Below are 26,517 nucleotides of genomic sequence, written 5' to 3'. Positions count from 1 at the left end.
TTGACACGCCCGTGGCTGAACAAGAGGGCCCTGTGTGGCATGGAGAGCAGGAGATACTCCAACACCGGGACGGCTGAACTGGAGATTAAGCTGCAGCAGCCAGAAATGGCCTCCACTCGCTCACCCTCCATTTCCTTCACCCTCCGCACCTCAGCGAACGTGTGGATTACGCCCAAGGGTTACTCACTCACAGGACGGATAAGACACAGGCTCCAGTTCCCAAGCTTCGATTACATCACCAAAACTTCAGACCAAGCTGAGTCACTAAAGCTTTTCAGACCAAGAGAAAATGAACTGCCATTCAGCAGTAGCCTGGAATGCAGGCCCTGTGGGTGCCATGCCAAGCTCCCTGGGACAGTCCCTTCTCCATCTGTGAAACAGACATTTATGAAGTATTCTAGCCCCTAGGAGCCCCAGTCCTGGATCAGGCCCCATGGTGCTAGGCACTGTACAAATGGAACAAAAAGACTGTCCCTGCTCTTAATACTCCTTCTCCAGGTCTTTCTTTGGAAACTCTTCAGAGCAGGGTCTTTCACTGTGTGTACATACTGCACCTAGCACGCTGGAGTGCTGATCTCAGTCAGGGCCTGTGAATGCCATACAAAGAATAAGGTGAATACAACAGCAACTTAGAAGCTTCTGCCCCCTGCTGCTCAGATGGGCACAGCACATTGTATGTGCTGGGCCTGATTCTGGTGCCACTTGACTCCCAGGGAGGTTTGCCCAGTGGGAGTGAGGGTGGCCAGGCAGAGGGCTAGTGGCTGCCATTCGCCCAAGAGAAATCAAATGGGTGCGTCTCTTTGTGGGGTTTTTCAGGGAGACACTTGGAGTGGGGTATTCTGCTGTGGATTCTTCCTACAACACCTTGGGCAAATCTTTGTCTCTTTGTGCCTCAGTTTCCCATCCAGAACACAGGGATAGCAGCGGGAGGATCAGCGCATTAGATACGCCATGGGGATGTCGGGAGGATCGGCGCATTAGAACTTGGGTGGTGCTCAGCTTTCAGAGCAGCCAGTAGGACCCTAGGTAGAGATCAACGCTCCAAAGCCCCTTGGAGCTAGACAGGGTGCTAAGAACACGTTGCAGAGGGGCACAACGGTGGGCACAGAGGTTCTTCATCCCCTGCTCTCCCAAATTCAGACCTAGTTTCTAGACACCACAAGAGGAGTCCATGTGCCCCTTTCTAGTGAGGCGCTGAACAAGGGCCTTAGTCAATGGGATATAGGCAGGTGCTTAAGGCTTTGCTGGCTCCAGGCTTTGAAGGGATGATCCCGGTTGGGTGTGGGAGGGCAGCACAGCACAGCAAGGGTTAACGGAGTGTTACCATTCCTAGAAGCACTTGCCAGGTCTCCCCGGCCTTTTTAAGGACCTGACAGAGTCCCTGGTGACATGGAGGGAGTGGGGAGGTTGGTCGCGCAGAGATAAGCTAGGATCCCGGGGCTCTCCCTACAGATAAAGCTAATCACAGAGCTCAGTCTCTACAGCAGAAGGCAGTCAGCCCCCCCACCCAGCAAGCCTCACAGCCTAGCCTGGCCACCAGCCCACAGGCAGGGAGTTTGTCCCCCTCCCTGCAGGAAAGTTCCAATTTCTCACAGCCAGGCTCAGCCAATGAATCTATCCAGTGGCAGCCCATGGTTTAGCTTGGCGATCAGGGACTGGGTGCAGATGCCGGTCATTTGAAACCTAGGGCTCCAGATGGGCCTGGTAGCTGGTTCTTACACTTGCCATGGAATGGGGTCTGGAGAGACTACAGAGAGTGGGGCCTAGTGGTTAGAGGCAGGGTCAGGCCTCCTGGGTTCTATACCCATCTCTGGGAAGGAAGTGCATCTAGTGCTTAGCACTACAGAAGCATCCCCCCCCTGGGGAGGGATGGGGGAGAGAACTGCATTTTTAGAAAACCCAGAAACAACTGATTTTCCAGAGCACTTTCCTCTGTGGTAACATGGGCCCCCCTTCCTCTAGGGCAGGCTGCACATTGCCCAGTGCCACCTGCCACCTCCCCAGTCATTCCCCCAACCCTGCGAGCACAGGGCTCCCCTCCCATGGCACGAGTACAGGAGCAGATCTTGGAATGCACATGTCCTGTGTGACCAGATCTGTCTCTTCCTCTGCATCCATTTCATGTGAGAGAGAGACACACACACACCCCTCCCCACCTCCCTTCGGCTCAGTCACCATTTCTCCCACACTGCAGGCTGGTTTGTTCCCCTCGATTTCCTGATGCAGTCTCCAAGCCCAGCAGTGAAACAGTCAGATGGGCATTGAGTGCATGTACACACAACCCCCTCCCTGGTGCCCCTCTGAGCTGCCAAACGGAGAGGGCTGGAGCACCGACATCCTCTCTCCTGCCCCCTCCTTCTGTCTTTCCCTCCCACCTATATTAAGGTAGCAGTGGGCTTGTGACGTGCATGCAAGTCTCTGCTGCAGACACCCGGCATCATCACCCCAAGCATTCAAAACAAGTCAGGAGTCAGCCCTTCAAAAAGCACAAGATCAGCTTAAAGTCATGATGTTCTAAGTGATGAGCAAGGTCAGAACTTTTTGCAGCCGGGCATTGGAAGCTTTTCTCCATAGCTGGGGAGGGGCAGGGGACTAGAATCTTATTTGATACAGAAAAAAAAGTGATGGCCAAGCTTCTCATGTAAACATGACTCAGGAGTTGGGGGCTTTAAGAAATCTCCCAAAAACCACAACTCATGGAAGTTCAGAGGTTACAAAGCCAGAAGGGACCACTGTGACCCTGCAGTCTGGCCTCTGCCTCACACAGGCCATAGGACTTCCCTGAATTAATTTGGCAGCCATCACAGATCCATCTGATCATTTAAGCTCACCCCAGTAGTTTACATCAGCACAAACATCTGTATCTGTGAGAGGGCTGCTAGCTCCAGGGAATCCCTTTGTGGCCAAGGGTGACTCCATAGAAGCCCTGCCTCCATTTCCACTTTTCAGCCTGGCTTCATAGATTGAAAGCCAGACAGGACTATTCTTAATCATCCAGTCTCACCTCCTACATAACCCAGACTAAAGCCAAGGGATCCACCCAGGGTTACATGGGGAGTCTCTGGCAGAACAGGGATTTGAAACCAGGTCTTGGACATCCTAGACTAACGCCCTAACCACCAGCCCAGCCTTCCTCTCCAGCCTTCCTTTCTCCACCATCCTTCCTCAGCTACAGAGACTTGCAGCTTGGCTCACCACCAGATTCATTAGTTAGAAGGCCACACCTTCTAGAGTAACCACATCCAAAAGGGAGCTCAAAAATAACAGCTTGTCTACCCAGTCCTTCTTACCTGGGGGTCAGTCTGTCCTCTGGCCTGCCTGGACTCTTGCCTCACCCCAGGGCCACCTTCTCTTTGGCTCAGAGAGGTCAACAGGCAAACCCAATCTGCTGCTCTCCTAGTCTTGCAGGGTGTGTTTACACTGCATCCAGGAGCAAACCTCCCAGCCCACTTCAACAGACTCCTGCTCTCAGGGCTTATGCTGGAAATAGACAATGCTACAGAACCCTTCCTCTTTTCAGCAAGCTTCTCTCAGGACCCAGCCCTGCCCTCTCTCTCTTATTTATCCCAGAGGCCCGACTGAGTCACATGGCTTATTTTCTCTACCTGCGGAGGCAAGGGAAGAATCTGCTACAGGTGGGGCTGAATCGGCTCCCCTTAAAGGGCCAGCCAGCCTGTGGCAGGACCCACTGCGCCACCAAGATGTATTTACACTGGGGCAAACATCCCTAGGCAGGGGTGGATCCTGCAGACAGAGCATCCCTCCCTCTGTGCACCTGGTGCCTTGTCTCAGTGGGGTATTTCCTGCGACTATCCCGGCCATCGCAGGCCCACGTGGACACCCCCGTGGTATCCGTGCTCTAGTGAAGACAAGGCTCTGACAACAGCTGGGGCTTTTCCCACTGTGCCATCTGGGCCTGTCCTGGGCAGGGTGCAGCGATACACAGCCTGGCTGGGAGCTATATGACAAAGCCAAGGGTGGACAAGGCCCACCTGCCGTGGGCTCCTGTCTGATGCTCCCTGTTGGGAGGGACATGGCGGCTGAGCAGGGCCAGGCTGCTAATTCACTGCACCTTCGACCAGCCGGCTGATCATGCTGACACTGCGTATTGATAACCTCTGGAGCCAAATGGGCCAGGGCGACACTGGCGATGCCCGATGGGGTGTCTGCACTGACTTAACCCTTTGTGGGCATGTCGTCTCTCCCATCCTCTGCACCCCGATCGAATGGAAAGAAAGCAGCTGGGTCCCAAAGAACCATGTGTATGAGTCAGACCCTATTCCTATGCACTGTGGTGTGGGTTGTAATATGCAGGGCTTTGAAATGGCTCCAAGCTGTTTCCTGTTTCATGTACGGTTTCATGGCACGGGGGTTCTCCTGCCGCTGTCCCTCCGTGTCCGATCTCTGCTCCTCTGTTTCCTGCGCTCTGCCCTTTCAGCTGGGAGGCATACACCCTGTGCTCTCCTCCTCAGACTCAAGCCAGGGAGGAGAGGTGGCTCACACGGTGCACTGGACCGAGATGACAGCCAGTCGCTGACGCAGAGGCGGTGCTAGTCCATATTTTGAGGGGGGATGCCCCACATACAAAACATACTACAAAAGTGAATGGGGGCCCCCTGGAGCCGCTCCGGGCCCTAAGCAGTTGCTTCGTCTGCTTACGCCTAGCACTGTGCAATAAAACCCACTTTGAGGGCGTGTGAGAGAACAGCAGTTGCAGGGGGCTGGGCTGGGGCTGGCGACAAGTTCAGTGACATCGGGGTGCACTAGAACTCTCTTGATTTCAGGGGATCACACCAGGGGGGCTGAGAGCAGGAGCCAGCCTGCTGGCTCGGCATCTCTGGGGTAACTGGCAAACGTGGGATGGGAGGAAATTCTGATCTGAAATGAGGGATGGGTGAGAGGTGGGTGGGGTTGGTGGAGGGCAAAGGGAAGAAAGGAAGATGGGGGGAGGGGAAGCAGGTTGAAGGAGGCAGGTGAGTGGGTTGGACACTGCCCCACCCCATCTCTAGTTGCATATTTTCCTTTGAAAGCATCTGTACCCGGTGAGGACTGAGCATGTGCTAAAGGGAAGCTGACACTGGGGACTGTGTCAGAGAGGGGTGGCCCTCGGTCACTTACAGAGCTCCAGGGAGGTCTGTTCACTCACCCCCATTCGTTCCCCCCTGGCACCCACCCACCTGCAGCCACCCCCCCACACACACACGTGGACGCCCCCTACGCACACCCTCACACCAGGCCACTCACACTGACAGTGGTCACAACTCACAGGTCACTGGTCCCCGTAGCCTGACACGCTAGCTCACAATCTCCCACCCACACAAAGGCACGGCATGGGTGCACAGCCCTGCCACACCCACCCGGTCCCCCACACCCAGGCAGCGCATGCACGGAGCTCACCCACATTCCACCCACCTCTCCCCTGCCAAGCTGCCGGAAAGGCGCCGTATCAATCCTGGCTTGTTCTCCTGTCTGTAAGAGATAGAACGAGGGCTTGGGGCGTCACTGGAACTCAGCTCCCACAAGGGGCTGCACAGAAAGCAGAGAGCTGCTTTGTAGCCTTTGTTACGTGTTTCGCAGACTCAGGTCGTCCACACGGCTTAAAATAAGTGGATGATGCAAAACCAGTCTGTGCAGAGTAGCATCCCGCTGGCCAGGTTCTGTTTGATTTGGTATCAGCTGCTGATCGGTCAGGTGGCTGAAGCACGTTTTTCGTGCTGTCTCTTGTGCCTCTGAGCTGCGTCCACTCCAGGACAGCCTGCGAAATCTAGAACAATTTGCATTGATGTGCTCCTGTGCTTTTCAATCACCAACCTCAAAGGGCTGTGCAGAGGTGGGGAGGGGCTGACTCTGTTTTACAGGTGGGGAAACTGAGGCACGGAAGGGGGGATGTGATTTTCCCAAGGTGACACAGGGCACAGATGGGAATGGACCTGGGGATTACAGTGGATGAGAAGCTGGATATGAGTCAGCAGTGTCCCCTCAATGCCAAGAAGGCCAATGGCATATTGGGCTGTATTAGTAGGAGCATTGCCAGCAGTTCGAGGGAAGTGATTATTCCCCTCTGTTCGGCACTGGTGAGGCCACACCTGGAGTATTGCGTCCAGTTTTGGTCCTCCCACTACAAATTGGAGAGAGTCCAGCGGAGGGCAATGAAAATGATTAGGGGGCTGGGGCACATGACTTACGAGGAGAGGCTGAGGGAACTGGGGTTATTTAGTCTGCAGAAGAGAAGAGTGAGGGGGGATTTGATAGCAGCCTTCAACTACCTGAAAGGGGGTTCAAAAAAGGATGGAGCTTGGCTGTTCTCAGTGGTGGCAGATGACAGAACAAGGAGCAATGGTCTCAAGTTGCAGTGGGGGAGGTCTAGGTTGGATATTAGGAAACACTATTTCACTAGGAGGGCGGTGAAGCACTGGAATGGGTTACCTAGGGAGGTGGTGGAATCTCCATCCTTAGAGGTTTTTAAGGCCCGGCTTGACAAAGCCCTGGCTGGGATGATTTAGTTGGGGTTGGTCCTGCTTTGAGCAGGGGATTGGACTAGATACCTTCTGAGGTGAGCATGCTGGGTACGTGCGGGCAGCCCACCCCGGCTGTGCAGCTGAGCGTTCTAGGTACATGCGGGCAGCCCACCCCGGTTGTGCAGCTGAGCGTTCTGCGTACGTGCGGGCAGCCCACCCCGGTTGTGCAGCTGAGCGTTCTGGGTACGTGCGGGCAGCCCACCCCAGTTGTGCAGCTGAGCGTTCTGGGTACGTGCAGGCAGCCCACCCGGGCTGTGCAGCTGAGCGTTCTGGGTACGTGCGGGTAGCCCACCCGGGCTGTGCAGTTGAGCGTTCTGGGTACGTGCGGGCAGCCCACCCCGGCTGTGCAGCTGAGCGTTCTGCGTACGTGCGGGCAGCCCACGCTGGCTGTGCAGCTGAGCGTTCTCGGTACCTGGGGGTAGCCCACCCCGGTTGTGCAGCTGAGCGTTCTGGGTACATGCGGGCAGCCCACCCCAGTTGTGCAGCTGAGCGTTCTGGGTACGTGCAGGTAGCCCACCCCGGTTGTGCAGCTGAGCATTCTGGGTACATCTGGGCAGCCCACCCCGGCTGTGCAGCTGAGTGTTCTGGGTACGTGCGGGCAGCCCACCCCGGCTGTGCAGCTGAGCATTCTGGGTACGTGTGGGCAGCCCACCCCGGCTGTGCAGCTGAGCGTTCTGGGTACATGCTGGCAGCCCACCCTGGCTGTGCAGTTGAGCGTTCTGGGTACGTGTGGGCAGCCCACCCCGGCTGTGCAGCTGAGCATTCTGGGTACATGTGGGCAGCCCACCGCGGCTGTGCAGCTGAGCGTTCTGGGTACGTGCGGGCAGCCCACCCTGGCTGTGCAGCTGAGCGTTCTGGGTACGTGCGGGCAGCCCACCCCGGTTGTGCAGCTGAGCGTTCTGGGTACGTGCGGGCAGCCCACCCCGGCTGTGCAGCTGAGCGTTCTGGCTACATCTGGGCAGCCCACCCCGGCTGTGCAGCTGAGCATGCTGGGTACATCAAAATGTAATACCCTTGCTATGCTGCTGCACGGTCTCAGCATTGCCCAGCACTCTCTGCAGCAAGCAGGCCTGCAGATAGTGGCAAGGGACTCTGGATTTTGCAGCGGGCTGGACATTCTGCACTAGCTGTGCAGGTTTCTGCTGAACTGAACATGCAAATAAAGGATGGGATCAGCAGCCTGATCTCTTGTTATTTATTTTCAGATTAAATAGAGTTCCTGTTGCTCTTCCCCGACCCTGTGAGCATGCCACAGATTTTGTAGTTCAGCACTATAACTGCACTGTGGGGAGAGCTGGCAGATCGGCCATCTCTACACGGGTTGCTCTCGAGATTCTCACAACCGCAAGGGCTGGAAAGGTGATTCAGGAAGAAGAATTGAAAGCTCACAGCCTACACCTACAGTGTAGGGTGGCTTTCATGGCAGATTCCAGGTTGCAAAATCAGAGATGACACAAGACTCTGGTTCTAGATCCATCTGGGTGGAACACGCCGGCCATGATGCTGGACATTCCAGGCGCATCCTGGTAGATCACGTGCTCTGTGCTACCATACTGGCAGGTAAAACACATCTAGAATGCTTGGCCGGTGTGTCCTACCTGGATGTGGCTGGGCCATTCAGCAGCATGACAGGTGAGCTCTACCAGGATGTGCTATTTAGCAATACATTGGGTACGTTCTGCCTTGACATACCTAGAACCTGTGGCTGCAGAGCCGGTACATCCAGGTAGAACAACCTTGTTGTGCTGGTGAATGTTTCAAATGCATCCATGGAGAATGTGCCTGGAACCTGCCCTCAAAGTCCAGTGAAGTCAATGGGAGTGTTTCCTTCGACGTTAACAGGCCAGGCAGCTGATTGGGCTACTGAGCACTGCACATCCGAACACCGGGTGTAATGCCAAGTGCACTGGGCGTGTGCTAAGCCGCTGGGCTACTCATGGATAACCGTGGTATGGACAGGGCCAGTAAATACAGACACCTGTGCAGTGAAATCTGCAGGACCGGAGCCCTGGCTTCAAATGCATCCGGGGAGATGCCTCACCAGAAGCAATTTTTTTTAAAAATCAACAAAATTCGAGAAGGGTTCCACCCAGGGCTTTCCCCAAAGGGAATCCCCAGAAATTGGTAAACAAGATATTGCAAGGACATGAGCTAGGCCATCAACACAACCCACGAAAAAAAAAAAGTGCATTAAACCTAATTTTAAAAGTCAATGAAGTTAGTAGCAGGCGAGAGAGCCGGAGGCTCACAGCGGGGGGCTGGGCAAGGTGGCGGCCTGGCCAGGGGCAGGGAGGAGAAGGCTAAGTTCTGCAAGATGGTCTCTCCAGATAGCGCTGTTTACGGGGCCACAGTGAGGGTGAATCTCTAAGCGGCAGGGGAGCGCGCCGGGCTGGTGGCCCAGAGAGATTAGGGAGGTGAGCATGACTCAGGAGTCTGAAGTGCCTCCAGCTAGATTGTGCATCTCTTTACCATCTCCCTGGGTGGCAGGCTACCACAGCTGAGCCAGGGGCTCCGGGAGGAGAACCCAGCTGGTGGGCTTTGGAGGCTTCTCAGGATCCACCGGGCACTGGTAGGTCAGTTCGCTCATTCGCTCGCCCTTGGGATGGAGCTGTTTGGGGAGCATGGCTGAGTGGGTGGAGTCAGGGGGGGAAGGGGGCGGAGAGGGGTGTTGGTGTCTTCACCTGGGGGAGCTTAGTGGGGAGAAGGGCCAGGAGGGCAGCTCACTGGTATCTCCAGAGGGAGCTTGGCTGGTAGAGGTTTCTTTGGGGGTTTGAGATCGGCTAAGATGATCTGCTCAGAGGTTGGAAAGTCTGTGTGGCGCCTTCATCCCGGGAATGCTGTGGCGTTTGGAGGCTGCTCAGAAGTCCTTGGCTGTAGATTCACAGCACCAATTACCAGCCTGGCTAGTGTTAGCCCCTAATCCGAGTCAGAGACCAAGCGGAGCCGTACCCCCCTCTCAGATCCCTCCCCAATATTTCCTGTTGGATATGAGGTTTCCCCGCCATTTCCTGTGCTCAGCTGGTGCATCTTTCGGGCAGCTGCCTTGCAGTGACGGTGCTGGCTGTGACTCGGGTGACCAGATGTCCCAATTTTATAGGGACTGTCCCAATAGTCAGAGCTTTTTCTTATATGGGCAACTATTACTCCCCACCCCAGTCCCGATTTTTCACACGTGCTAGCTGGTCACCCCAGCCGTGACTTTATGAACAAGGGGGCTGTGCCCGGGTCACTGAGACCCGAGTCTGCCCCTTGGTGTGTAAAGAAATTGGGGGGCTGGTCACAGAGCTTGGTGTGAAAGGGTCTGCCAAGAGCTCAGGCCAGCAGGGGAGGGAGAGTAACCACAGAAGCGGAATTGGCTGGTCAGCCTGCCTGGCCTGGAGTCCCTGCTGCCCTTCCCGGGGCTGATGGAGGGTCCTGCTGGAGTTGCAGGGCCAGGGCTGGGGTTCGGCAGAACGGGGGAAGCTGAGCATTCCCAGCGGCCTGCTGTTGCCTCCATCCCAAACCAACCAACTGCTGAGCTCCTGCGGCCCGGCCTTCCCCCTGGGGCCTGGGGGTCGGAGGGGCTGGTTGGCTGACACACCTTGTGGCTCTGGCTTTGAAGCCCAGAGCAGGGGGGAAGCTGCGAAACACCCCAGCTCGGCTCAGCTTGCATGGAGACCTGCTTCTCTGGCAGCCACCCCAGCCCTGTGCCAGGGCTTGGGGGTAGGGGGAAGCGGCCACCTTTGCGTTTTCTCCATGAAGACGTTGATTGTTCAATGGCTGTTGCTTGTGAAGTGCCCAGAAGGGCACAGGCTGAGAGGCAGGAGCCATCGCAGTGCTCTATACTGTGACACTGGGGGTATAGATTCTATACTGTGATACTGGGGATATAGATTCTATACCATGGGTCACAGGGCTCTATCCTGTGGCACTGGTGTTATAGATTCTATACTGTGGGTCACAGGGCTCTATACTGTGGCACTGGGGTTATAGATTCTATACTGTGGGTCACACAGCTCTATACTGTGGCACTGGGGTTATAGATTCTATACTGTGGTCACACAGCTCTATACTGTGGCACTGGGGTTATAGATTCTATACTGTGGTCACAGGGCTCTATACTGTGGCACTGGGGTTATAGATTCTATACTGTGGTCACACAGCTCTATACTGTGGCACTGGGGTTATAGATTCTATACTGTGGGTCACACGGCTCTATACTGTGGCACTGGGGTTATAGATTCTATACTGTGGTCACAGGGCTCTATACTGTGGCACTGGGGTTATAGATTCTATACTGTGGGTCACACGGCTCTATACTGCAGCAGGGAGGGTCTCAGTGCCATGTTTGGGGCCGGGGGCAGGAGGGTACAGACTCTGCACTGTGGGTCACTGTTATACACTGCGGCATCAGTGTCATTTGCTGGGTCAAGGGATGTCAATCATTCCAGCACCTGAGGGGGAGAGATAGCCCCCCTATCTCCCCCATTCCCTTCTCCCCCCCTCTTCTCTGCCCTTTCCCGCTGTCGGTTCGTTTTGTGCTGTTTCTTCCCTGGCCCAATCAGGGCTCTGGCTGGGCACAGCTCATGCTGAGGTTTAACTGGCGTGTCTCCCGGGGGGGCACGGAGCTGCCCCTCCTTTGGGGATTCCTGGAATTGGGCAACTAACGGGCTAACAAGGACATTGCCAATAACTAGGGAAGGACCCAGGAACACGCTGACCCCCTAGCAGGGAATCAGGGAGGGGAAGGGAGAGGAGTGGGGGTTGACTGCACAGATGGACTATCAGCATGGTGCAGAACACAGCAGCACCTCCACTGCTCCCCAAGTGCCTGGAACGCCTTTTACGCCAAAGCATTTTGCAAACCCATTGCTGAAATGCAGCCAGCTCTGGGGTGGGGCATGGAGCTGTTCTACTGTGCACAGCCTGGCCACGTGAGAGCTTCAGGGCAAAGACAGGATCTGTAGGCTTCTAGCAGGTCACAGTCAGAAGTGGGGCAGTGGGCTAAAACCTCCTGCTCTCGCAAAAAGAAAACATGTCAGGGCATCGTCAACGATCATGCCTGGCCAGATCTGATGTGGCATCTCCAGCCGTGCAGCACCTGCTAGTGCCAAGCATGGGCGTTGGCTCAGACAGCAAAGTGCCATCGGCTGGGTGGACTCCCTGCAAGCCCTGGGGATTTCTAAGCTTAGCCACAAAGTGCGGCCCAAGAGGACGCTGCCTTGCCTTGCCGGCCCTGCAGCGCTCATGAGCTGACAGGCTCTCTGAGTGTAGACCCTGTGTCACCGCGTGAGTTCACGCCATGCACTATGACCCAGGTCCTGTCTGCACACACGGGACAGATCCCCAGAGGCACACGATGCTGCTGGGCTTACGGTTATCCTGGCAGGCAATACAGGCTGGACTCCAAATGCTTCACTGCCCCTTTCTCCGTCTAGCCCACCAGCCACCTACCAGGCTGGCCACGTCTTCAGTGAATTCCCTGGGATATTTATCCTGTGTTTCCCCTGTTTGCCCCATCCCCTATGAGGCTGCAGTGAGCTTGCAGTATCCTGTCACAGGGACCCTCCAGTCTCCCCCCTACACTGCTCTCATGGGCAACTCCTTCCTATTGGCTGGTAGCCAGAGCCAGCACGGGGAAGCCCAGTTATCTGACCCAGAACCTCCTACTGACCATGTATTCGGGGTTTCCCAGAGCCAGGCATTGCCATACAGGGAATCAACGGGCCCTTGCAGTGCTGGGGAGGGGCGGGGGGGCTCTGAAAATTGATCTCGGAGACAGCCCAGTTCCACCCTCCGCTCCTGCATCTCTGAGACAGGTGGGAGCTACTAAGGATTTGAACGAGCTAACGCCAGCCTAGCTGAGGCCCAGACCCTTAGTGCCCCGGGGGGCCGCTCACAGGAGCGGAGGGCTGCAGGGCCAGGCCCAGCCCGCTCTGCAAGTGGCCTGAGTACATCTGGCAAAGGATGGACCGAGGCCAAGGGCAAAAGGCGAGGCAAGATTCTGCCTTCAGGCAAGGGTGAGACAGTGGGTTAGTGTGTGATTGTGTCGCCTTCCAGTGGCTGACCCCCGCTACTGCGCTCCCCTGCTCCACTTTTCGCTCAGACTGCGCTGGCCGTCCGGTGCTGGATGGTCCCAGGTTTGAGTCTCGCTCACGAGCAGGGTGGCTGTACCGTGTGTGCCTGGCTGCAGCTTGTTGGCTAAACCAGGTGCGGCTGTGTTGCGAAACCGGCTTCAAAGACAGGCCAGGCAGCCAGTTTGCACAGGGCCAAAGCTGCGTTAGAACCAACATTCACAAAATGTATTGATCAGCCAGGAAACAGACGCACCCTATGTAGGGCGTAGAAACAGACCTTCACTGTACGCTTTCGCCTTGGTGCTTGCTGGCTGGCTAAGCCCTGCTGCAAACCAGTTTAGCTGGGATTATGATGTGCTGAGGACCCAAGGTTAGATCAGCATTTGGGATATGAACTCTCCCTGTTTTTTTGCGGAGAGAGGCGGGAGAGGCCTCTGGATGTGCTGCATCTGGGGTTGTTAGAGAAATGAGCTGGAGTCCTGATCTTTGCTACTGGATCTGGGTCTGAACTGGCCCCATGCTCTGGCTCTCCTCCCCCTTCTATTACAGGCAGTTCTGGTAGGGAATGAGAGAGCTGGGTTTGAATCCAGACTCCCTTGTAGTTCAGGGTTTGCGGTCCCACAGGCTGGTTTGGGCAGGTCTTTAAGGCTTTCTCAACACACAGAGGTTGCAGCAGTTTAAGTTAAATGCTTTTTAAAACTGGTGCACACCTGTGAGTTATTTTGGTTTAGCTTGAACCTGTTCCTGATCAGCTTAAACGAAATCAAATAAGCCTGGTTTAAACCAAAGTTGGAGCGTCCACACAGCCTTTGGGTTTCAAACTTGGTTTCAAACCCCATTTTAAGTTAAACCGGAGCCACTCTGCATATAACCAAGCCCTCGTTGGACTCTGGTCCGGAAGTCAGTGCAGACATGGCCTAAACCCATTGCCTGGGTGCACTCAACCCCCCTGTGGCCCAAGCTGGGTTCCCACTGGGGAGCTGTGGGTTGGTCTCACCTCTACTGGGAACTCACTGAGTGACTCTGAGCAAACCACTGCACCTCATTTCCCCTGTTATTCCCTTAAACATCAGCGTAACAAACTCCTGGCATTTGGGAGCGGGGCTGTGTCACAGGAGGGATTGACTCCTGCGTGTGACTCTGTGCTAAGGGGGAGGAGGGCATAGGGACACGACACTCCCAAATGCGCTAATCGCACACCTCAAAATAAACAGTTTCCAGAAGCCCAGAAAGCTCAGATGGAAATGCAAACACCATCTGCACGGGGGTGGCTGTCAGCAGGGATGGACAGATGGCAGCAGGGACTGAGGCGCTTCCTACGGCGCACACCGCCAGCCCTGACAAAGGATTCAGAGCATTATTACACGAATCCCTTGAGGCTCCAACTGAGACCAGGGCCCAACGTGCCAGGCGCTGCACAGGTGGACTAAGAGACGGAGCTTAGTCTCAGATCTTCAAAAGTATTTCGGTGCCTAACTCCCACAGAAATCACTGGGAGTTAGGCACCTCGATAGCTTTGAAGATCTGGGCCTGACAGTCTAACGAGACCAGGCAGATAATGGATTGTTACTGTACAGGTGGGGAATGGAGGCCCAGAGAGATGAGGGCCGGATTTCCGCTGGGTGGGGTGCACAGCACTTTTGGAAAACATGGCCCTTTGGAGTTTTGCCAGTCACTGACTCCCCCCCCCCCCCGCTCTCCTGAGTCCCAGCTCAGTGCCTGATCCACAATAGGGCCCCTCCTTCCAAAGCCAGCCGTGCACCTGCAGAATAGGCATGGACCATGACTGTGCCTATGCTCTGGGATGCTGCCAAGAGGGCCAGGAGATCCCGAGGTGAGCCGTGTCTATGGGGAGCAGGGGCTGCCATAAACGATCCCTGCAATCCGGTATTCTGCAGGGGCAGCGGGGGGATCCCAGCATGAGCTACCACACTAGGCCTACCCCACGTTGTTCCTGCCTTTCCTGACATGTGTTTCTTCCCTTGCCTTTTCAGAGACTGGGGCCGATCGGGTGATGCTGCCTCCGGGCTGATTGCTGGGACAGACCAAGAGACGCAGGGAGAGGGACAATGAGCAAAAAAGCCGTGGTGGATCCAGGCCAGGTAGTGGAAACTCAGAGCCAGACTATATCACGGCCCCAGTCAGTCCAACCTGCCCCACTGCTCCCTGCCTTTCTTAGGGAAAACCCTGCAGAGACCCTGCTTCACATCGTGCTACCATCCCCCGTGGGGAATCCCTGCACGGACACCCTGCTTCACCCCGTGCTACCATCCCCCATGGGGAATCCCTGCATCGACACCCTGCTTCACACCGTGCTACCATCCCCCATGGGGAATCCCTGTAGGGACACCCTGCTTCACACCCTGCTACCATCCCCTGTGGGAAATCCCTGCACAGACACCCAGCTTCACACCGTGCTACCATCCCCCACGGGGAATCCCTGCATGGACACCCTGCTTCACACCGTGCTACCATCCCCCACGGGGAATCCCTGCACGGACACCCTGCTTCACACCCTGCTACCATCCCCCACGGGGAATCCCTGCACAGACACCCTGCTTCACACCATGCTACCATCCCCCGTGGGGAATCCCTGCACGGACACTCTGCTTCACCCCGTGCTACCATCCCCTGTGGGGAATCCCTGCACCGACACCCTGCTTTACATCCTGCTACCATCCCCCACGGGGAATCCCTGCATGGACACCCTGCTTCACACCCTGCTACCATCCCCCACGGGGAATCCCTGCACAGACACCCTGCTTCACACTGTGCTACCATCCCCCATGGGGAATCCCTGCACAGACACTCTGCTTCACACCGTGCTACCATCCCCCACGGGGAATCCCAGCACGGACACCCTGCTTCACCCCGTGCTACCATCCCCCATGGGGAATCCCTGCACGGACACTCTGCTTCACCCCGTGCTACCATCCCCCACGGGGAATCCCTGCATGGACACCCTGCTTCACACCGTGCTACCATCCCCCATGGGGAATCCCTGCACGGACACTCTGCTTCACCCCGTGCTACCATCCCCCACGGGGAATCCCTGCACAGACACTCTGCTTCACACCCTGTTACCATCCCCCATGGGGAATCCCTGCACAGACACCCAGCTTCACACCGTGCTACCATCCCCCGTGGGGAATCCCTGCACGGACACCCTGCTTCACACCCTGCTACCATCCCCCACGGGGAATCCCTGCACGGACACCCTGCTTCACACCCTACTACCATCCCCCATGGGGAATCCCTGCACGGACACCCTGCTTCACCCCGTGCTACCATCCCCCACGGGGAATCCCTGCACGGACACCCTGCTTCACACCCTGCTACCATCCCCTATGGGGAATCCCTGCACGGACACCCTGCTTCACACCGTGCTACAGCCCCCATAGGGGAATCACATCAGAGCATCCCTCTGTATCCCAGAATAGATCTGGCTCCGGTCCCACACTGTGTCTCAGAGCTGGTGCCCAGGGCTACAGCTGCCCAGGCTGCGCTGCCCAACACGGGCACAGTTAGTGACCATGAAGAGCGTTCTCCTTCCTCCCCTTAGGAGGATTATGAAGCTGAGATCGGGAGAAGGCTGGATGAAGAGGGCTACAGGGACTCCGAGCTGAAGCAATCAGAGATGTCACTCGATGAACAAAGCCGTGAGTAACCCAACCACTCATAGTTCATTAAAGGTTAACAGAGGGTTAGAGATCCCTTGCGATGGGACATTCTCAGCCTCACTGACAGCTGTTTGTAGCAATGCAGCCTGAGGTGATGACATAAGGGAGGGTCGCCAGGGCACATGCTTCAGGGCATGCACTGCCTGCCTGGGGTGAGATCAGGAAGGATTTCCCAGCCCTCCCATGTCACTCCGTTAGCTTGGTGAACTACGAAAGGTTCTGATGCCCTCATGGCTGCTGCTGGACCCGGGGTGCCTGGCTAGAGGGGCCAGCTGTGCTAGGAATATCCTGCACTCCCAGGGGCCATGTCCAGCAGGGGTGGTGAACTAGGTGCATTGTGGAGGGCACCGACATATCAGGCACTGGCTACCGCTGGAGATGGGATCTCAAGCTAGAGTGAGCAATGGTTCGATCAAGTCCCTGGGAAATCTTACATCCCTTGAAACTGTGTCTGTGATGTTGGCGTGGGCTCTGGTATCTCAGGGTACAGGGTTATGATATGCTGTATATATATCAGAGTAGAGGGCTCTGCATGGTGCATAAACAGCATAGATACTTCAGGGCATAAGGTTTATGACATGCTGTATACTCAGTGTATATGCACCGGGGTACACGGCTCTGAGGTTGTGTATATTGTTTGAGTAGACAGCGTACATAGTTCGAGCATAACAGAATCACAAAATGTGAGGCTGGAGAAGCCCTTGAGAAGTCGTCTAGTGCAGGCCCCTGAGCTGAGGATGGGCCATATAAACCTAGACCATTCCCGGCACGGGTTTGTTCTTAAAAACCAGCTCCAGTGACGGGGATTTCAACAACCTCTCTTGGAAGTCAGTTCCAGAGCTCAGCTACCCTGACCGTGAGAACGTTTTTCCTTATATCTAACTGAAATCTCCCTCCGTGCAGATTAAGCCCAATCCTTCTTGTCCTATGGATAACAATTGATCTGGTCCTCTCGATAGCCTGCAAATATATAATCAGGTTTCCCCCTGTGATCTTCTTTTCTCAAGACGAAACGTGCCCAGTTTTTTCACACTTTCCTCAGAGATCAGGTTTCCTAAATCTTTTACCATTTTAGTGTGTATACGCAGGGCTGGTGGTTCTCTTTCTCCTCTCTTTGCCTGTCCACCACCCAGCCTCCCTTCCTTGCGGTTTCCAATCCCTGCAGTCTCAAGTGGTCCCCCCGTTGCAGTATGCTGCTCTCCCTGTCTGGCATAGTCCCCAATATAGATATGTTGCAGAAAAAAAGTGTTACATTCACAAGGAATGTTGCACAAATCCACAAAGAAGAATTTGGCCAGCTCTACCTGTGCAATCGATGTATTAAAGTCCTGTGGATAATAACTCCGTTGTAGAAATATCTAGGGACCATATAGATGGGCGTGAAGAGAGGAGGGGGTTAGAAATAGACACGGCAGAGCTGCAGGGAAGGCGATCATCGGGGTGTGATTAATGCAGTCAATCAGGAGATTGTTACTACATCTGGGTGAGTGTGTAGAAACAGAGAGGGAGAGGAAGGCAGGATAGCCTAGTGGACAGAGCATAGATTAGGGCTCAGGAGACTTTCCCAGCCCGGTCACAGACTTCCTGTAAACTGGGAGGATGGAATCCATCGGGGATGTTCAGATCCTGGGCTGAGGAGGGTCCTCCACATCCCTAGAGAGAGGTGTATATTTGGATTTGTAATGACTAGTTGCTTGGCCTGGGAAAGCCGTAATTCCCAGCTGTTATGTCAACAACATGCTCCGTTTGCAGCTGTGACGTCATTCCCGGGGTCAGTGGCTTTCACTCTGCAGAATTGCTCTGGGAGCAGCGACATGCTCTGTGCTAGGCAGGTCCTGGGACGTACCCTTTGGGCAGAAGTGATGCTGCAGGCAAATCCAGCTGCTTGTTCTGCCTCTTAGCTGTGTAGCTTCGCCTCCCTTTGCTGACACTGAGTCAGATCTCCCAGGATAAGTCGAGCCAGGCTGGCAGTGCTTGGATGGGAGACCTGCAGGAAGTGGCTTGATGAGTCCAGTAGGCAGCGCTGGAGCCAATACCAAGCGTGATGTCAGCGTGTGTTGTGCTGCTGGAGGGATCATCTTTTATATGAGACATAAAACTGGACTCCTGCCCCTTTGTGGTCGTTAATGATCCCCTGGCATCTTCCCTAAGGCGTATTCTGCACGCTAGCCTGGGTGATCACATTTACTCACCATTTCCTGCAGCTGTCTGTTGTTGGATACAGGGTTTGTCATCACGTCTGGTCCTCGTTTGTTGCGCAGAGCTAATCAGTGGCTGTGTTCCGCCGCAGAGGTGGCTGCACTCTTATGGTGGGTGAAAAGACGCCTAGGAATGTCACAAGGTTTATAATTAATTAAGATCTGTAAAGCACATTGTGGTCGTTCAATGAAAGGCGAAGGGCACAGTGTTATGTATGAGTGGCCAGACTGGGTCAGACCCATAATGGCCCAGTAGCCCACTATCCTGCCTCTGACAATGGCCAGTGCCAGATGCTTCAGAAGGAATGAACAGACCAGGGTAATTTCGAGTGATCCATCCCCTGTCGACCAGCCGCAGCTTCTGAGAGTTGGAGGCTTAGGGATACTTGGAGCGTGGGTTGCATCCCTGACTGTCTTGGCTAAGAGCCATTGATGGGCCTAGCCTCTATGAGCTTATCTAGTTCTTTTTTGAAACCTGTTATACTTTTGGCCTTCACAACATCCCCTGGCGAGGAGTTCCACAGGTTGACGGTGCGTAGTGCGAAGGACTCGCTTAATGTTTGTTTTAATCCTGCTGCCAGTGAATTTCATCAGGTGACCCCTTGTTCTTGTGGTAGGTGAAGGGGTAAATAACACTTCCCTGGTCACTATCTCCACACCAATCACAATTTTATAGCCCTCTGTCATATCCCCCTCCCTTCACAGGCACCAACTTGCTTCTTTCCAGGTGGGTGCTCCACCCCCTTCTGCCCCGCCCCCACTTTAACCCTTCCCCCAAGGCCCCACCTTTGCTCCGCCTCTTCTTGCCCCTGCCCCACCTCTTCCCACCCCCAGCACCCGCCACCCACCACCGAACAGCTGATCGGCAGCTGGCTGGTGAGTGCTGAGCACTTACAGTTTGCTTTTTTTGTAGCAGCCCCGGAGTTGGCGCCTATGCCCCACTCCCCCAGTCATCTCTTTTCTAAGCCGAACAATCCCACTCTTTTTAGTCTCTGCCCCTTTTCCAATTCTAATTCTAGAATAATGAAATCACCAGCACTTCCTTCTTAGGCCTGTAATGAGCCCGCAGTGCTCCGGTCTAGGGAGGACAATAATTCAGCTGGCCACAAGAATGGCGACCTAACGGGCCGGGGCTTCAGTCTGAGCTGTGCTGGCCCGATGATAACGTGGGGCCTGAATGATTCCCACCTCTCCCGCTACTTTCTCGAGCTCACTCCTGGGTGCCAGGCAAATGCTGGGGCGCGTCGCAGAGGCAGCCAGGAGTTTTTGCAGTTTCACCGCCAAGCACCCCTCCTCCACAAATACACGCAAAGGCAGGGCCCAGCAAGCTTTGCCTAGACGGTGAAACCGGCCCCACCTGTTAAATCTCCACCGTGCCAACTGTTGGGGGCTCGCCGCAGCAGCTCTGTTCATCCCTATTACGATTCTTCATCGGCATTGCGGTAGCCCAGGGGTCAGCAACCTTTCAGAAGCGGAGTGCCGAGTCTTCATTTATTCACTCTGATTTAAGCTTTCGCGTGCTGGTAATGCATTTTAACGTTTTTAGAAGGTCTCTTTCTATAAGTATATAATATAGAAGTAAGCTATTGTATGTAAACTAAATAAGGTTTTTAAAATGTTTGAGAAGCATCATTTAAAATTAAATGAAAATGCAGAGCCCCCTGAACTGGTGGCCAGGACCTGGGCAGTGTGAGTGCCACTGAAAATCAGCAAGCATGCTGCCTTTGGCACACGTGCCATAGGTTGCCTACCCCGGCGGTAGGGTCTAGAGGCCCCAGCCAGTGTCAGGGTCCCACTGTGCTAGGCACGGTACCTACATGGAGTAAGAGTCAGAATTTATCATCTGTCGACAAGAGAAAGAGTGGGAAGGGACACTGAGGCGCAGCAAGAGGAAGTGAACTGCACAGGGTCAGGCATAATTAATCTTCAAAGCTCTCCTGACAGAGGCAGGTTGTCATTCTACAGGCTGAGGCAGAGAGGTAAAGTGATTTGCCCAAGGGCACAGAGCAAGTCAGTGGCAGAGACAAGCTTAGCCCAGAGAGGAGCTTTTGGTTGCCAGCTCTGTGCTCAGATCACTAGACCACATTTGCAGGTGCTTGCAGCTGTCCCTGATGATAAGTTTCCCATCCTGAAGCAGTCACCCAGACATGGGCAAAGGGATCCAGAGAAGAGGGACAGGGCCTGACAGTTTATAAGTAGGACATCTGCCATCAGTGCCGACACACCAGGGCTCTCCAGAGCTAAAACCATGAGCTGCTAGAGCTGTAACCGATGCACGCCCTGTGCAGACGACACAGAGCGGGACCTGCAACCCAACCTCACCAGTGGGTTACACAAGCAGGGACACTGTCTGAATCCCAGACCATGAAACAAAAGGGAGCCAGATATCAAAGCCCTTGGTTAAAGTCCGTGCTGGTCCTGGAGCGTTTTCAGATCCTGCACTGATGGGAGGCATCTCCTCCGACTCCCTCCACAGCAGCTGGGGGTGCACCAAGACGGCCTCGAAAGCTCCCTTGTGCGTGTGGTTGTGTGTGCAAGATGCCTGAATGGGTGTAGAATTGTGTTTGGGACAAGTGTGTGGGGCACACGCCTTTCATTTGATTGCCCCAGACTTGTGGGGAAGTGACTGATCCTGATCTAGATCCAGACTTTGTGACTGCCCCACTATCACCCTCTCTAATGGAGCCAAAACCGGGGTTCGAACCTCCCGCTTGCTCTGGGGAAGTTCGGATCTGGAGCCGAACTCTCTGCTCTGGATTCATCGCTCATAAAGCACACACGGGCTTTGGCTGAGGCCAAACGGGGGGCTCTTCCCAGAGCGGCAGAGGCTCGGCGGCCAGAAAACGGTGAGGAACTCGTATGGGCAGAAAGAGGGAGATCAGGTAATGCAGTTGCTTATCCTGCCTGTGTTAGGTTTGCCCAGTACCAACAGAATGCTCACCCTGGCACCATCCCCTTCCATTGCCACTCTGCACCCGGCTGCTGGCATCCTAGTGCCAGCCCCATCCATCGCCGTTTTGCACCAAGGTGGCACTATTCTAATACCGTCTCCATCCATCGCTACCCGGTACCTTAGTGACATCCTCGCCTATCACCACCCTGCAGCCTGGCCTGCAGGAGTTTGTGTTGCCTTTATCACCCAGCCTGGGTTTTCCAAGCGCAACGGCTCAATCTCCCCTCCCAGCCCCAGCCTCTGAGCTGATCTTGCAAAGCATAAAACTGTCCCGAGGGACCTTTCGGTGGCTCCTGGAACCGCCTGGTGTGAGTTTGTCCCTGCCAGGCAATGACCCACAGAGGTATCGCTGTCAGTTTCCCTATAATTGCCTGGTTATTGATGATAAATAAAAGACTTGTTTTAACTAAAGACAGAAGCCACTTGTGACTGACCTGTTACTGTCACCAGCCAGCGAGAGGCAGCTTCCAGGTCGATGGATGTGTTAGATTATGCGAGCGTACGCTTCTTTGGGACTGTATTTGTGTGTGGCCTCTGTGCGTCGGGAGCCGAGTTTCAGGTGGTGAATTACACGGCTCCCTTTGAAGAAGGGATGTGTGAATGGCTATATGCGTCCATGGGAGCTGTGTGGGTGCGTGTCCCTGCGTCGTGAATATTTGTGTGGCTGCCAGCCACTCTGTGGGAGTTGTGTGACTGTGCGTGTGCCCGTGTGGATGCCTGTCCCAGTGTCTCTCTGTCTCAATGAGGCGTGGGTGGGTGTGAGCTGTGTGTCTGTGTGTAAGGTGTGGGGATGTAAGCTGTGTGTCTCGGCAGGGGTGTTCGCTGTGCATCCCTGTGTGTGAGGTGTGAATGGTTGTGAACTGTGGGTCTCTGTGTGGGTGTGAACTGCGTGTCTCTATGTGGGTGTGATCTGTGTGTCTCTGCGTGTAAGGTGTGTGCATGTAAGCTGCGTGTCTCTGTGTGGGTGTGATCTGCATGTCTCTGTGTGAGGTGTGATCTGCGTGTCTCTGTGTGGGTGTGATCTGTGTGTCTCTGTGTGTAAGGTGTGTGCATGTAAGCTGCGTGTCTCTGTGTGGGTGTGATCTGCATGTCTCTCTGTGTGAGGTGTGAGCTGTGTGTCTGTGTGGGTGTGATCTGTGTGTCTGTGTAAGGTGTGTGGATGTAAGCTGCGTGTCTCTGTGTGGGTGTGAGCTGCATGTCTCTCTGTGTGGGTGTGAGCTGTGTGTATGTGTGTAAGATGTGTGGATGTAAGCTGCGTGTCTCTGTGTGGGTGTGAGCGGCATGTCCCTGTGTGGGTGTGAGCTGTGTCTCTGTGTGGTTGTGAACTACGTGTCTGTGTGGGTGTGAGCTGTATGTGGGGTGTGAGCTGTGTGTCTCTGTGTGGGTGTGAGCTGTGTGTCTCTCTGTGTGGGTGTGAGCTGTATATGGGGTGTGAGCTGTGTGTCTCTGTGCGGGTGTGAGCTATGTGTGGGTGTGAGCTGTCTCTGTGTGGATGTGAGCTGTGTGCAGGTGTGAGCTGTGTGTCTCTGTGTGGTTGTGAACTACGTGTCTGTGTGGGTGTGAGCTGTATGTGGGGTGTGAGCTGTGTGTCTCTGTGTGGGTGTGAGCTGTGTGTCTCTCTGTGTGGGTGTGAGCTGTATATGGGGTGTGAGCTGTGTGTCTCTGTGCGGGTGTGAGCTATGTGTGGGTGTGAGCTGTCTCTGTGTGGATGTGAGCTGTGTGCAGGTGTGAGCTGTGTGTCTCTGTGTGGGTGTGAGCTGTGTGTGACTGCAGTGTATTTAGAGGGAGCCGAGCAGTTGCAATATTGCCCAAGGGGGTTCTGAACAGAGGGCTGGGGGGTGACTGGTTAGCGCAAAGGGCTCTGTCTCCCTAACCCCTTCTTTCCACCAACCCAGCTAGAGCAGGGGGCAGCCCCAGGCTGGCATCCATGACGCGTCAGCCACCGGCTGTGGCTCATGGCATCATGACGGGGGGGCAAGTGCTGTGAATCCCCAACCACAGAGGTGAGAGGGCTCCACACATGGAGGGTTTGCCGTGGGGGCTCATGTCGCACCCTCTGCTCTGGACTCACCACAGGGAGGGAAGCAGGGTGGACTTGCAGGTGTCATCAGCTTCCCCCTCGGTTACCGGCCTGTACGGTCACCCTGCCGTGCGAGAACATCTGTCAACTGGAGGGCAGGGATATAAATGGGGGGGGCGTTAAGTGAGGGCAGGGTGTACAGCCATCTAGCAGGCCTCAGCAGCTCTTCTGCGGGGCTGGCCTAGCGCGTGGGACTCTGCCTCGCAGGGGTATGGGGCGAAACTCGAACTCAGAGCTTCCCTCCAGGGGTGACGGCAGCTTGGCTGAGGTGTGACAAGGATGGCAGGGGTGGCGTTCCACAGAGCCCCCTATTGTCTGCTGGGGGAAGGGCTCCAAAGCAGGACCGGGAAGGGTAAATGGGAGATGTATGGTGAATTCGGTCCCAGCCCCACAGGTCCCTCAGGAACAAGGAGCAACCATTGAGGGTTAAACTGCTCCAGGCCCGGGGGCCGGTCTCCCCTCCCCAGGAGGGCGACACGGGGCCCAATGTTTACTGTCAGCACAGCCAGAGTGCTTTTCAATTTACTATGAACACAAGAGTCACTTGGGACAGGAATTTGGGGGCGGGGTTGGAGGGCGTCCCGTCCCAGCAAGACGGGGGCAGAGGTTTATAGAATGGAAGCGCTGGGAGCCTGTCCCTTCTCTCCGCCTGGATGGTGGCTAGGGGGGCGCTGAGATCTCAGGTAGGTGGGATCTCCCAAACTCGCTGCAAGGCCTCCTCTCACCTGTACACACCCGGGGCTGTGACTTGGGGGTACGCGGGAACTGGCCCAGCACATCTCAGGGAGGGGGAAAAAGTGTGGAGGGAGCACCAAGGGTGCCCACGGGGTCTGGTTTAAGGGAGGGTAGGAGGGAACCACACCAGGGGAAATGTAGTTTGGGGAGATCTGTGCGGCTCTGGCATTGTCTCCCCAAAAAGAACGGAGGGAGACTCCCATGGGTTGGAGCTTGCCTCGCCGGGGCGCTGGAGAATGTGCTCTGGTCCTGCTGGGGCATCTCCATCCTCTCTCCTCATATTGCTGTGATATTGGATCTCCCCGGCAGCAGGCTCGGGGCCTCCCCCTCGGGGTACAGGAAAGTGCTGAGGGAGCCCGTGTCCTGGGCGCTCCTCGAACGCACCTCTGCACCAAAGCCCTCTCCTCTCAGCCCGTGCCCCAGTCGCTGCCGTGACCGGGAAAGCACAGCCCGGCATCCACACCTGCTCTGGCTCTGTCTGCCCGGCATGAGTGGGAAACCAGAGGCACCAGAGACAGGAAAACAGGCCCCCTGTGATGGGGGCGGGGGGCAAGGTGGGGTGACACCACCTCCCACCGAGGCTGGGTGAGTGGCTCTGGGGCCTGGCTAACTGTGAGATTGTTCCACACTCAGGTTCATCCTCGTTGGATCAGATCCAGGAGGCGTCAGGGAGAGCGGAGGCTGCCCACCCGTCCACCTCCAGCTGGGGGACACATGAGGTGAGTGGCCTGCCATGCTGGGATCCTGTGCGGTGCTGCTCCTTGGGGGTCCAGGGCCGTGGCCCAGTCCGGCCCCATGGGGAGAGATTAGACCCTGTTCTGATCCGAACCCAGCGGGAAGGACGCTCTGGGAGCCAGGAAGAAGGAGGGAGAGGAGAGGGTGGGATTGGGGTGGGAAGAGAGAGAGAGATCCCAAGGACCTTCCCAGGGAACAAGCAGAGCAGAGGGGAGACCCTCCCCTGGGAACAGGTGGAGCAAGATGGAGATCCACCCTGCGGAACAGGCGTAGCAGGAGGGAGACCCTCCCTGGGAAACAGGTGGAGCAGGGTGGAGATCCTCCCTGGGGAACAGTCAGAGCAGTAGGGAGACCCTCCCCAGGGAACAGGCGGAGCAGGAGGGAGACACTGCCTGGGGAACAGGCGGAGCAGGAAGGAGTCCAAGGCCTTGTTTGCTTTATAAATACACCCGGTGCAGCTCTGGGACAGCTGCTTTCCCAGCCATCACTCAGCCGCTTAATGACAGTTCAAAGCCCTTTTTTCCTGGGCAGCTGGGACAGTTCATTTCCAGTGACCGAGGCACTTTCAGTCTGGTCTGAACTGCCCCTGTGCACACAGAGCTGGAGGCAGCCGGTCTGGGGAGGGTGCAGGCAGCACCCAGTCCCCCAGTTTGACTGACTGCCAGAGCTGGGTTTGCTTGGTGGGTGCTGGTGATGGGGGCTCATGCTCTGCCTGGAATGGGACGGAGCCAGCAAGGTAGAGCTCTGCCAGCACTTGAGGGTGTGGTGGGGGGGGGGGGGCAGGTGAACTGTGTTGGGGGTGGGGAGATTTCACCCCTTTCTCTCCCCTTTTTCTCCTTCCATTTCTGGGCCTGATCTGAAGAACCAAGAGGTTCTGATCAGATTTGGGAGGATCGTCACTGGGATTTAGTGTACTCAGCCATCCCTTCCAGGAGTGCAGACACCAGGCCAGGCCAGGCCATAGAGAAATCCTCTGCATGAACACTGGGCAGGCCAGGGTGGGAGCTGGAAAGCCAGAGTGAACCACAGGGTCTGTCTGGGTCCAGCAGTTGCATAAAAAATTCCCCTTTATATTCAGCCCAGCCTAGCATGAAATCACATCTAATTCCCTGCTCAAGGAGAAATAAGAAAATGGAAGGGTTTTAGAGAGAGTTAGACAGAACAACGAAAACTCGGTGACGCTGCCTTGGTGATGGGAGTCAGGGAGCATGCTGGGAATAGACCAGCAATACCACTCTGCAGCGACTCCCGCCTCTTGCTTTCCTAGGCGTTCAGTGGTGAGCCCCGTACTCTGGGTCCTACCCTACAGCAGAGGGGTCAGAGCGCCTCCGAGTGGCTGCAGGAGTACACAGCCTGATTCTCAGCTGAGGATCAGGTCCAGAGAGTTTGCATCAGACCTGGGGGAGGGGAGAGATGATACCACTGGGGTGGGGGAACACCCCCGCCCTCCTGCTGAGCCTTCCTCCTACTTCAGTCATGTCGGCTCCTCTCACTCACTCTGAAACAGGTAGCAGATCTTTCTCCCCGCCATGCATCCAGGGTGGTGTTTCCCTACCTAGCTC

At 55.6% G+C, this 26,517-nt stretch overlaps 3 protein-coding genes and 2 long non-coding RNA genes across 6 annotated transcripts in view; 4 read left to right on the top strand and 1 right to left on the bottom strand.

The window, feature by feature from the left end:
• Positions 1 to 5,561, bottom strand: part of RUNDC3A (RUN domain containing 3A) — a 43,918-nt gene extending 38,357 nt beyond the window's left edge. Inside the window, exon 1 of the mRNA XM_030541070.1 lies at positions 5,413 to 5,561. The gene's annotated coding sequence lies outside the window, so the exon portion shown is untranslated. The remainder of the gene's footprint in view (positions 1 to 5,412) is intronic.
• Positions 5,562 to 8,950: 3,389 nt separating this feature from the next.
• Positions 8,951 to 26,517, top strand: part of SLC4A1 (solute carrier family 4 member 1 (Diego blood group)) — a 40,988-nt gene continuing 23,421 nt past the window's right edge. The window contains exons 1-4 of one of the 2 annotated variants that reach the window (XM_030541722.1): positions 8,951 to 9,087; positions 14,569 to 14,676; positions 16,137 to 16,233; positions 24,854 to 24,939. In XM_030541722.1, the coding sequence (XP_030397582.1) occupies positions 14,644 to 14,676; positions 16,137 to 16,233; positions 24,854 to 24,939 (216 nt within the window). In that variant the 5' untranslated portion in view covers positions 8,951 to 9,087; positions 14,569 to 14,643. Of the gene's footprint in view, positions 9,092 to 14,568; positions 14,677 to 16,136; positions 16,234 to 24,853; positions 24,940 to 26,517 lie in introns of both variants that reach the window. The other variant, XM_030541723.1, reaches the window with a different exon arrangement.
• Positions 14,683 to 16,129, top strand: LOC115639238 (proline-rich extensin-like protein EPR1). Its single transcript, XM_030541724.1, has 2 exons — positions 14,683 to 15,218; positions 15,270 to 16,129. Exons 1-2 carry the CDS (start codon positions 14,851 to 14,853, stop codon positions 15,973 to 15,975), a joined length of 1,074 nt encoding a protein of 357 aa, XP_030397584.1. The 5' UTR covers positions 14,683 to 14,850; the 3' UTR covers positions 15,976 to 16,129.
• On the top strand, positions 20,138 to 24,215 carry LOC115639241. The gene is made up of 2 exons (XR_003997634.1): positions 20,138 to 22,834; positions 23,131 to 24,215. It is a non-coding gene; the product is annotated as an uncharacterized LOC115639241 (long non-coding RNA).
• On the top strand, positions 24,946 to 26,045 carry LOC115639240. Its single transcript, XR_003997633.1, has 2 exons — positions 24,946 to 25,188; positions 25,223 to 26,045. It is a non-coding gene; the product is annotated as an uncharacterized LOC115639240 (long non-coding RNA).

Source organism: Gopherus evgoodei, chromosome 23 (genome assembly GCF_007399415.2).
Source record: "Gopherus evgoodei ecotype Sinaloan lineage chromosome 23, rGopEvg1_v1.p, whole genome shotgun sequence".
NCBI classification, from domain to species: Eukaryota; Metazoa; Chordata; order Testudines; family Testudinidae; genus Gopherus; species Gopherus evgoodei.
This window is presented reverse-complemented; position numbering and strand designations above follow the sequence as displayed.